This window comes from Trematomus bernacchii, unplaced genomic scaffold, assembly GCF_902827165.1.
Source record: "Trematomus bernacchii unplaced genomic scaffold, fTreBer1.1, whole genome shotgun sequence".
In the NCBI taxonomy this organism is placed as follows: Eukaryota; Metazoa; Chordata; class Actinopteri; order Perciformes; family Nototheniidae; genus Trematomus; species Trematomus bernacchii.
This window is the reverse complement of record NW_022987720.1, coordinates 24,304,875-24,316,090: the sequence shown is the minus strand read 5'-3', so window position 1 is coordinate 24,316,090 and position 11,216 is coordinate 24,304,875. Positions and strand designations below refer to the sequence as shown.

The following is an 11,216-nucleotide window of genomic DNA, read 5'->3' as shown; positions in this document are numbered from 1 at the left end:
TTTCATTGTGTGTACCTTGCATTGATTTTACTACACACTTTTTAAAGAATTGTAGGCCTACGTCACAGTACAGGCAAACAAATACAGTTATGAAACCTGAAAATGAGAATAATTGAGCTCCTTTAATTATTTTAACACAAATATATACTACACAGAAATACAGAGGATGTGCTGCTACTCACGTGACTCAAATAAAGTATTACAACATAGCTGAAAAAACACGTTGACCATAACAGGAAATCCAACTGACCATAAAAAAAGCTATTTCCTCCGGTCAGCGATAAGCAGTATTTCCTTCCCCTGCAGGTATTAAAACAACTTTGTGTAGAGAATCATTTACAGTGGTGATACAGCTGACCCAGACACAAGGTGTGCTTTCTGATATCTATGCAGCTGCTGTGAGTAGATCATCTGCCAAAACAGCTCAAACACTTTTATCAAATCCAGTATTTTGGTAGATTAGGTTCTCTCCTAAACTGGTTTCTGCTGATGAGATGGAAAGCAGTTAAAAGAAATGTTTGCACCATCATTCTCATCTGTTTTCTTTATTTAGTTTAAAGGTGGCTTGTAATGCTGATTATGAGTTGGACACAGAAACAATTGAAAAAGTAGTCATTCTCGGACACTGACAGTATTTTCTCCCCATACCTGACAGAATTACACACTAAACAATTTTGGTCTTCCGAAATTAAAGCATTTTGGAAAAACACCATCAAAAACTGTCTTTCCAGCAAAGCTTTGAGTCGTGACAGTATGAGTGTTACTTGGTGTCTTCATGTCTGAAAGAGCTGAATAACAAACCCTGCTTACTTGATCAATCACAAATGTAGGAGCCAAATTGTGATTTAGCAGTTGTTTATTGTCTTTTATTATCATTCATTCTTGACAGAGCACATATTTGTAATTGGTTATCACTTCCTGAAATTGTCACCTGGGTGTGGTTTAATGGTATTTAGTTCACCCGCTGTATCCTGGGGTTTTCTGTTGCTATCGTTTGTTAAACTTTCTTTAATAAAACATTAACTCGGCACGTACGGTCACAGCAACAAGCCTAGCCTCTTAGCGACTTCATTAAGTGGGAGTTTAGTTGTTACAAGATATGGAAGTCCAAACAATACAAAAACACTCACCATAGTTGCTGATTCAACATACAAGCTTCTGTTTTGTTTGTGTCACAGAGAGCTGCATGTATTCACACCTTCATGTAAAGCAGTCATTCATGTTTTGGTCCATGTGCCTCCAACATGTCCTGTGTTTGGTGAGCGCTCCACTTCCTCCCCTCCATCACTCCCTTCAGGTGGTGAGCGCTCCACTTCCTCTCCTCCATCACTCCCTTTAGGTGGTTAGCGCTCCACTTCCTCTCCTCCATCACTCCTCTTCAGGTGGTGAGCGCTCCACTTCCTCTCCTCCATCACTCCTCTTCAGGTGGTTAGCACTCCACTTCCTCTCCTCCACCACTCCTCTTCAGGTGGTTAGCGCTCCACTTCCTCTCCTCCATCACTCCTCTTCAGGTGGTTAGCGCTCCACTTCCTCTCCTCCATCACTCCTCTTCAGGTGGTTAGCGCTCCACTTCCTCTCCTCCATCACTCCTCTTTAGGTTTCTGTTCCTTGCGAGCGTGAGAGGACATGAGTTTGAAGAAGAGTGCGGGCCACAGAGTGCGGAGGTAGAGGGCCAGACTAGGCAGAGGACCGGCCAGAACAACGTCTTTGCTCCTCTGACGGACCGCTCTCAGAACCGCCCGGGCCACATCCAAGGGGTCCCGACCCGACGCTGTGGTTTTATCCAAAACTGTGTTGCACAAACAAGAAGCATGTGAATGACACAGGAGAGTCAGTAGGACAACTAGTAAAGAAAATAGTTCATTTAATTTGGTGGGACTTATCATTTTATATTCCATTTTAACTTGTTTTTATCTTCTATTAAACATTTGTTTGCATCGTTTTGTATTTATTAATGTCTTATTATGGAGTTTGTTGTAGTAGAGTTATAGGATTCGGTCATTGCGGTCAGCTTCTCACGGATAGGATTCCTACACCTTTATCGTAAAAAGGTAGCCATGTTTTTAAGTAGTGGCATCCTCCTTCCAAAAAAAAAAATTGTTAAAATATATAGTTAAAAATTTAAGAAAAAGTTAAGAATTTGGCTTAAAACTGGATAAAAGGCGATTTATGATAGTTTAGATAAAATAACAACAAAAATTGTGCAAAGGGAGAGCGACGCCATTACAGGCCACCAAACTAAACAGGACGTTTTCTTGAATAAAAATCACTGATATCTCTGGGTCTGAAAATTGTTGTACGTAGAATTTTCAATTTGGAAACGTTATATATTATACCTTTGTGTTTACATATTTCCCCCACTCATTGATATTTTCTTTAGCGCTTCACTGCCTCACCTCCATACTTGGATCCGTCTCCTGTGACGGCGTTGAGGGACAGGCTGGTCCGGATGTACCCGGGACTGATCACCGTCACTGGGATCCCGTAGCGCTCGATCTCCGCCCGTAGGCAGTCGAAGTAAGCCTGGGTGGCGTGCTTAGAGGCCGCGTCTGACCACAAACCAGAGTCCTGCGTCATTTACAGTCAACCAGATGGAAACATAATCTGGGTTTTCGTTTGATTTACATAAAGAAGTTAAGAAAACCTACATGCAGATCTGTAAGGAATGGCCATCTTGCCCTGGACGCTGCTAATGACGACGATGTGGCCGCTGCGTCTCTGAACCATGGAGGGCAGGAGCGCTGTGGAGGGAGGAAAGAAGAAGGCGAGAAGCTGAGAAAATTAGGAGAGAGTGCTTCCTCCCCTCAGAAATCTGCGTTAGCTTGGATATTTTATGCCATTTCTCTCCTTATTCTGGTTTATGGTCCTTTAAATAACTTCTCAATGGTTTGGCTTCCTTATGTTTTCTCTAACCCCATAAACAACATCAAACTCTTACTGGCTTCCAAAAGTGCTCCTCACTGACCTTGAGTTAGAGCGATGGGCCCAAAGTAGTTTGTTTCCATCACATCCCGCTGAACAGAGAGATTAGTATCCAGTATGTTGCCGCGGTAACTGATTCCAGCATTATTGATGAGGACGTCCACGTGTCCGTAATATTTCAGGATCTCCTCTGCAGCTCTGTCCACTGTGTCCGTGTCAGCCAGGTCAAAGGTCACACTGCAGGGGGTGTAGGTCTGGTGGTGGAACAAACAGAACAGTTAGGATTCAAAACAAGACTTACGTTATGTATATTGTTGAGTTGTGAATTTACATTATACCAAATCTAATCCAACTAAGATAAATTAGAGCCCCTAATATGCTTTTTGTGGTTTTTCTCCTTTCCAGGGAAGAGTGTTACATAGGTTTTTGTGCATGTAAATGGTCTGCAAAGGCCTTTATTTTAAAGGCAAAATACAAATATGAACCTGAAAATGTGCATAATAGGGGCATTTAAAATGTCTGAGAGACAATGGTAAATATATTAAGTTATTGTGTGATATATTGGTATTGGAGACATCAGGCAGGGAACTCTGGTGAGATAAATAGACCATCAGTGGCTTTGATGGCCTGAGAACCCGATACCATTAGATCTTTGGTTATGTCTGACAACGTGTCTGTGTTTGTGTGCTCACCTGACGCTGTGATCCTGTTGAACTGTCTGTGAGCTCCTGGATCACCTGCTGCAGGCGGCCTGCATCTCGTCCGCACAGCACCAGACGGGCACCTGCTGCGTGAAACACCCGGGCACACTCTATAACACAAAAAACACACTTGTTTATTATGGCGAAGATCAAATCAGGGAATTGAAGCACATCACTGAAACGCATCAGTCATCAACTGCTGCACATCAAATACTATCAATGTACATGTGACCTAAAGTGAAGAAAGAAAATGAGCAGGAGGCCGACCTTTCCCCAGTCCAGAGCTGCCCCCGGTGATGACCACCACAGCGTCCTGCAGAGCAGTGCCGGGTCTGAGGCGGACGAGGATCCGATAGAGCAGCAAGAGTCCGGCACTAGCTAAAACCATCTGAAACACACCTCCTCCCATGATGCGCTCCATGACTGAAACTCAGCCTGCTACCTGTAGACACAAGATTAATAAATGCAGTTACGAAGAGTTTGAACATTGTTAATTGCAATATTAAACCATTTAAATCCAATGCTCTTCTACAACGATGTCACGCAACCAAAGTCTGTTTAAAACAAACATGGTCAGACGATATATCTGTGCGCCATCAATGATAATAAATAACAGTACTGTAAGCTCTGAAGACCCTTTGCCAAAAGCATTGTGAATGTTTGATCATCTGAGGCATTCAATTAAATCCTTTCCTCCTGTGTCACACACACACACACACACACACACACACACACACACACACACACACACACACACACACACACACACACACACACACACACACACACACACACACACACACACACACACACACACACACACACACACACACACACACACACACACACACACACACACACACACACACACACACACACACACACACACACACACACACACACACACACACACACACACAGTGCGATTATGGCAAAAATCATAATCACGATTATTTGGGTCAATAATTGATATCACGATTATTAAATACGATTATTCATTGACTTTGAAAAAATCCATTTATTGAACTTTAAAACAAATACAAATAATAATTTGAACAGTATTTTTTTAACTGTTGATTACCCTGAACATATAATTCAACTGAAAAACCAATACAAAAATAAATAAAATAAATGATACATTTAAATAAATAATATCAAAATAATAAATACCAATAAACAAGATCAACAAATATTTTGGAGCGCAATTCCCCAAGCTACTAAACATATATAAATATGATAAATACAAATAAATGAGACCAAAATTAATTAGATCAAATATGTTGCAGTGCACTGTCACAACCTAGCAAAGCAAAATAATTGTTTTTTTCGATTATGTTGTTTTCGTAATTGTGGCAGGCCAAAATCGTAATTGCGATTAAAATACGATTAATTGCACAGCCCTAACACACACACACACACACACACACACACACACACACACACACACACACACACACACACACACACACACACACACACACACACACACACACACACACACACACACACACCACACACACACACACACACACACACACACACACACACCACACACACACACACACACACACACACACACACTTTGAGTATCAGGAGGATCATTTATTTTAAAACCAGGAGAGTGAAAAAGTTAAAATATAATGGATTTGTATTTAGTCCCCTTTACCATAGGCTACTATAATAATGGCAAGATAAGCATATTCTATAATTGCCTACAAAGGATACTCATAAGCCACATAAGAAAAGTAAGCATTTGAATTCCCTTCACATTCTCAAATCATGCTGATTTGTTTATAAACAAGTCATTTAACGAGCAAGTAAAGTAAAATGGGACACAGTGAAAAACAGTATGCATACTGTGAATATCTGTCCTGTGTCTGCTTTACAGTGTCTTCTGTTCTGTGTATGCCCTTGCATCTTTACATACTCCTGATAAAGCATCCGACATAACATGAACTTCATACAGGCTCAGGAGAAATATGAGTTGTTTGAATTGTCAAGTCTACTGCATAATTAAGCACATTTAAGAATGCATACCTGGTAACAAAAGTGGTGATAAGGTCTTATTCCACCTTTCACAGGAGAACACAATATAAGAGAGTTAAGATGTTAAAACCCTAGGTGAAATATAACAAAACCCAATGAGCACAGCATAAACTGCATAGCCAGGCTTCTCATGTGTAACTCAGAAGTAGCTGCTGTCGCAAATGCTAACGCTAGCTAGCTTCCATATTTTTCCTTAAATCAAACACTAGTTTTCGTGTTTGGTTTAAACTCACCTGGGTTGCTGCCTGTCTGCACGAACACCACAGGAGTCGAGTCGGAAATAAAAGCAGTTCCGGGCTCCACTGACAGGAACACGATAATGGACGGACCAGGGGACCGGAGGGAGATTATTGAAGGACTACCGGCCGCGCTAGGAATTGTGGGAGTTGAAGTTCAATAACCAAGTAGGCTGAAGGAGCAAACACACATGGGCTTAAGTTGCCATTTCTGTGTCAAAAAACAATTATTCGTCCAGGCTTGACTCTATGCAGAATATCAGCAGCTAAATTAATATCAAGAGCTTTATTTTTGTATTTATTTTGTATTTATCTAACAATATACTTTCATTAGAGTCCAGAACAAATTTCCTTACGGGGACAATAAAGTATATCGCATCGTATTATAACATTTGGTTTTGAAACATTACATAATGGCTGTGCTGTTTCAACAGCAGAACGTTAAAGTGGTTTTATTTTCATTTTTGTGTGAGAAACAAGAGGCATGAAATAAAGAGAAACAACCATATTGTAATGATTTGTCTAGGCTCCATCACTGCAAACAATCTACATGTGTCAGTAGATTTCTCTAGTATTGCATTTACACAGGAACTCAGATCTTTTCTTGGGAGAATAAGTAAAAAGTGGCTATTTGTATTTTCTGATGACTGGAGCATTCTTATTCCAGCAGAGCAAGCATCGCTACCTTAAAATGGTTGACAAACAGCCTCACGTAGCAGCCGGTCAGCTGACAGATAATTAGACTGCTCTGGCTGCAAATCAGTAAAATAATGAGTCTGTCAGGCCGCCCTCTGAGCACTGCTCTGCCTCAGATCTGCCCGTCCCATACAGGTATATGTATGGTGGGAGGAAATTACATTAGAATGTGTTGGAGACTGTGTGCGTAAATGTTATTTTTTTTCAATTGCATAATTTACCTTTACTATCTTCTCCAAGTTAAAACCAATAGTCTTTGTTCTACACTTTAAAAATGTAGGAAGAAACTATCACTTTTTGCAACAGTTGTACGCCCCCTTTACTGGTTTAAAAAAGAAAAAGCAGATGAGCATCATGAAGTAAACTCTTTAATACCTTTTCACTATCCTTTTAAACCAGTGTGATAGATGTAATAGATACACCGTTGACGTCTGAAATTGTCCACAGACTGATGTTAGACTGATATAAATCACAGCTGTCTGTTTGCATCACAATACTTACTGAAACACCAAAAATTTTCAAACCTTGAAGTAAGTTTACAATTTATTTAGTACATTTCTTGATGGACCTTTAACGTATTTACACAAAATTTAGGAAATTCTTTATGAACAAGTTGTATTTTGCTCAAGTCCTGCTGGCAAAGTCAACAATCCTCATCCTGCTGATGTCCTTTCAATCAGTGACCCCGACAACAATACTGTCACTCTTGGTATTCCACTTATTCACATTTAAATTTCACTTTATAGTTCAATTGTTGCACGTCTCTTCTTTTATCGGAACTCATGATGCACTTAGTCCATATTTGTATCTCTTCATGGGACCCCAAATTAAAAACGTCTAATCTAAACAGCAACTCATAACAAGCATTGGCTAACATGTACAAGAAAGTATGAATTTATAATTGGCTGTCTTTAGTGTCAAATATATTTTTGGCCTAATGTCAATGTAATATACATTAATAAAAGGATGTGGGAAGTGTGGTTTTCTAAAAGTAAGTATTTATGTAGTGATTCAAAAGAGGACATTGAGCCACATAAGATCTTTCTCACACTCTTTTAAACAAGAATATCTACATGAACAAGACACAATCTCAAATAAGTTGCAGCTATTTGCTCTTCTCTGGACAATGTTGAGAATCCATTTAATGAAAAAAAAAAAGTAAAATAAAATACAGAAAAGTTAGTTTGAAATAACCTAATGTTTAATGAAAGGGTGGTGTACTGATCAGCAAGAAAGGGGTACAGTAAAACTACGAGGGAAAGAGCTTGGTACTCAAAACATGTCGGTCCTTTTCAACTGCAAAACAATTCAATCCGGAGGAACTGCTGCCGTACCCTTGTGCACTTGCTTGTGTGTCAAGGATAGCAGGTCGAGGGTGCAGGGAAGGATGCACAAGGGTACTAAGGAGATAAGTGTGCTGCTGTTGTCACATAGAAGAAAATAAAACGTAAGGGAAAAAACAATTCCTTCTAGTTTTAACTATATCCCTCTGATCAAAGTTCAAAATGGAAGCACCCACCATGTGTGATCGGGACTTCCACTTTCCTTACATCTGGGGTTGGATAGGTTGTTTTTTTGTTTGTTTTTTCCTTTTTTTCTGTTGCTTCTTAAACCCTCTTCAGAGTGCGCTCATACCGCATAGAGTTCATAGATCTTCATGGCGCAGTACGCCAGGGCGGCCAGTGCTATCGTGTTATGGAGTCTCTTTCTGTGGACGTCATCCCTGCGTACCAAAACCACGGGCGTCGAGGAGGTGAGCGTATGCAGGGGCAGCCGCGAGAGTTTTTGGCTGTCGTATTCCACCTGGTACTTGCAGCAGGGGTCAAATTGCCATGAGATGCCGTAGAGGGCAGAACAGGCCACACTGAGGGCGCCGGCGGGCAACGCCACGTAGCGCGTGTATTCAATGGGCAGGGAAAGTGGCGTCATGAGGCAAGCAGTGCCTGACAACACGGCCGTCTTGTGCAGGCAGTTACCCACGGTAATCCAACGGGCCGTTTCATCTCCGATGCGCGTGGGCTCAATGACAATGTATTTATACTGGGCCTCCAGTGCCTGCTCCAGCTCGTACTCAAACTGGTCCTGCGCATTCTCCCCATTGTAGATCTCGTGCACAATGTAGCATTCTGTCGCTGCCATCACTCCCCTGTTCAGAAACAGAAAAACAGGCAAAGAACAATGAGAGAAATGTTAAAAGGCTTGCAGTGTCAAGGTCGGTTTTGACTACATTTTTTACACCTATCTGGCGACATTTCATGGACCTGTGAATGTTTTTGTCTTGAATTGCTAAAACCAACATCCCCAGCTGGTTATTGTACCCAAATTGTTTTTTCGATTGAAACCCCTATCATGTGTGTGTATATGTATATATATATATATATATATATGAATAAGACGTACCTATAAATATAACATTTGTTTTTGTAAACTATATAGTTTCAACATGGCACTCGTGCTGTCTTTTTAAACATCTGTGTTTGATTGATTGTTAATGTGTTGCTATCAATCATTACTCCCTGGTACACACTGTACCAACTACGCAACTATTACATTAGAAACTATTTCCATAACTGATAAATTAATAGCTTCTAGTTAAAATGATACCTGCTTAAGTAAAAGACGACCTTTCAATTATAATAAAGTGTGAGAGTGTAAGATTGGGAATACAACATTAGAAAGCATATTTAAAATTGTATTCTTGAATGTATCCTACGTTGGTTGTAATTCCACATTTTATTTGGATATCTATTATTTCAACTTGGGATAAATTAGTAATTCTTCCATATTGTTTAACATTCATTCATAAACATTTAAAAATTGTGAAATGGTCATCACAAGTGTTCATAGCTGAAGTCATGTAATGTAATGTCATGTCAATGACACATAAAACACAGCAGTTGTAACAAACAACTTTTTAGATCTTTATCTTAACTAATTTCCATCTGCTTTATTTGTCGACTAATTGTGTTTACAGTGTAGTGTTTCCAGGTGTTTCTAAATAATGTTATGTGTGGATCAGTGTTAACAATGCGAGGCCTTTCAGTGCATGATGAGAGCAAACAAACCTAAAAGACTTAGAGAGACACCAGGCTTATCAGGCTTTGCGGACATTAGCTAACGAATAATTCATTTAACATTGACAGTGCAAGGGACATTATGTACCTGTCCATCGGTTGGATAACATAAGCTAACTCGCATGCATGGTGAAAAGTTGGGAGCAGCTAAGATGAGGTGCGTTTCACTTTTTAAAACATGTCGACAAACACAGTGGACCAAACTGTGAGCCCAAACACAAATGTTTAGCATTTAGCCAGCCGAGGCACACAACACCACCTCAAACACCCGCAGACGGTTAAACGCAACTTTTCCCACGATTAAACGTCTGCTGTGAAATAACCAAAACATCACATGAGCTGCTAGTTGGTTTCCTTGCTAACATTAAGCTAGCTGTACACGTTAGCCTGCTAGCGTTAGCTAACACTGGAACAAAATTCTGACTTGTCGTGTTGGCGTTTCACTTTAAGCGCCAAACCATATGCATGGTCGGGGTCTGTTGAATGGCAATATCGACAAAACTATGTATTATATTAAAACAATTTCGTTTAATAGCTAAGATGTGGAGTAACTGACCTCTCCCTGCTTACTGGGACACCGCGCCTCCTTCCCAGCGACGCCATGTTGGAGATACAGCCGTGATTGCAGTTGACGTATGAGTGCGCGAAGCCTTCTGGGTAATGAAGTGTATGAACGCAGCCGACGCATCACTTTGAACCTATTGCGGAATACAACTCCCATGAAGCAACGTATTTTATAATAGCACAGAAGTTTGAAAGGTCAGACCTTATTCCAAATAATTATAACACAAAGATAGCTGATGTATGTTGGTGTAAGATATAATAATTAATTAGGTATTACAAATAAATGTAAATAACAAATGGGAGTTCAATATTTTAATGAATAATTGTGTAAGTAGAGTGCATGCTTTGGTTACAACATACTGTATACATTCACATCTAATTTTGTGAATGGTTTTTGTGTTTGATGACTTCTGGGTCCTCACCTATCCATGCTTTACTGCTCTGTCTGTGTCTGTCCTGCTGCTGTAATCTGAAGCGCATGTAACAACTATAATGGCAACGTTGTGGAATGTGAGATCAGCTGAACCCGAATGCTGCTCATGTGAAAACTATGTCACAGGTGTAAGATACACACGATTGCATAACAAATCAATACAAATCCAACCAATATAGATGATATATATATTTAATATCTACACCACCAACATTTCTCACAACAGATGGAGGCTACAGGGAGACACTTGCACGTCTATATGTTGGTATGTAAATGATCTATCAATTAACATGTTCATTATTTATCCTTGCATCTGTATACATCCTATTAAACAATCAAAAAATGTCAAATAATTAATGTTGGTATAGCATGGAAACTTGGTTACATTACATGTTACTTTTTAGACGCTACAAAGCGACTTACATACTCAATACTGTGACTGCAATGGGGATTGAACCTGTGCTCCCCCGATCCGAACACCAACGCACTAGCCCACTGCGCCACAGCCTCCAAGGTTTGTTGAAAGATCAGATAGTTCCTGATT

The 11,216-nt window shown here is 40.1% G+C and overlaps 2 protein-coding genes across 2 annotated transcripts; both read right to left on the bottom strand.

Annotated features, from left to right (window-relative positions):
- Positions 1-92: 92 nt before the first annotated feature.
- On the bottom strand, positions 93-5,966 carry dhrs7b (dehydrogenase/reductase (SDR family) member 7B). The gene is made up of 7 exons (XM_034144188.1): positions 5,903-5,966; positions 3,891-4,065; positions 3,615-3,733; positions 2,966-3,176; positions 2,649-2,741; positions 2,397-2,549; positions 93-1,789 (listed from the first exon to the last, which is right to left on the bottom strand). The coding sequence occupies exons 2-7, from the start codon at positions 4,042-4,044 to the stop codon at positions 1,584-1,586; spliced, it is 936 nt and encodes a 311-aa protein (XP_034000079.1). The 5' UTR covers positions 4,045-4,065; positions 5,903-5,966; the 3' UTR covers positions 93-1,583.
- A 990-nt stretch (positions 5,967-6,956) lies between these two features.
- tmem11 (transmembrane protein 11) lies at positions 6,957-10,364 on the bottom strand. Its single transcript, XM_034144184.1, has 2 exons — positions 10,232-10,364; positions 6,957-8,747 (listed from the first exon to the last, which is right to left on the bottom strand). The coding sequence occupies exons 1-2, from the start codon at positions 10,276-10,278 to the stop codon at positions 8,231-8,233; spliced, it is 564 nt and encodes a 187-aa protein (XP_034000075.1). The 5' UTR covers positions 10,279-10,364; the 3' UTR covers positions 6,957-8,230.
- Between the last annotated feature and the right edge of the window lie 852 nt (positions 10,365-11,216).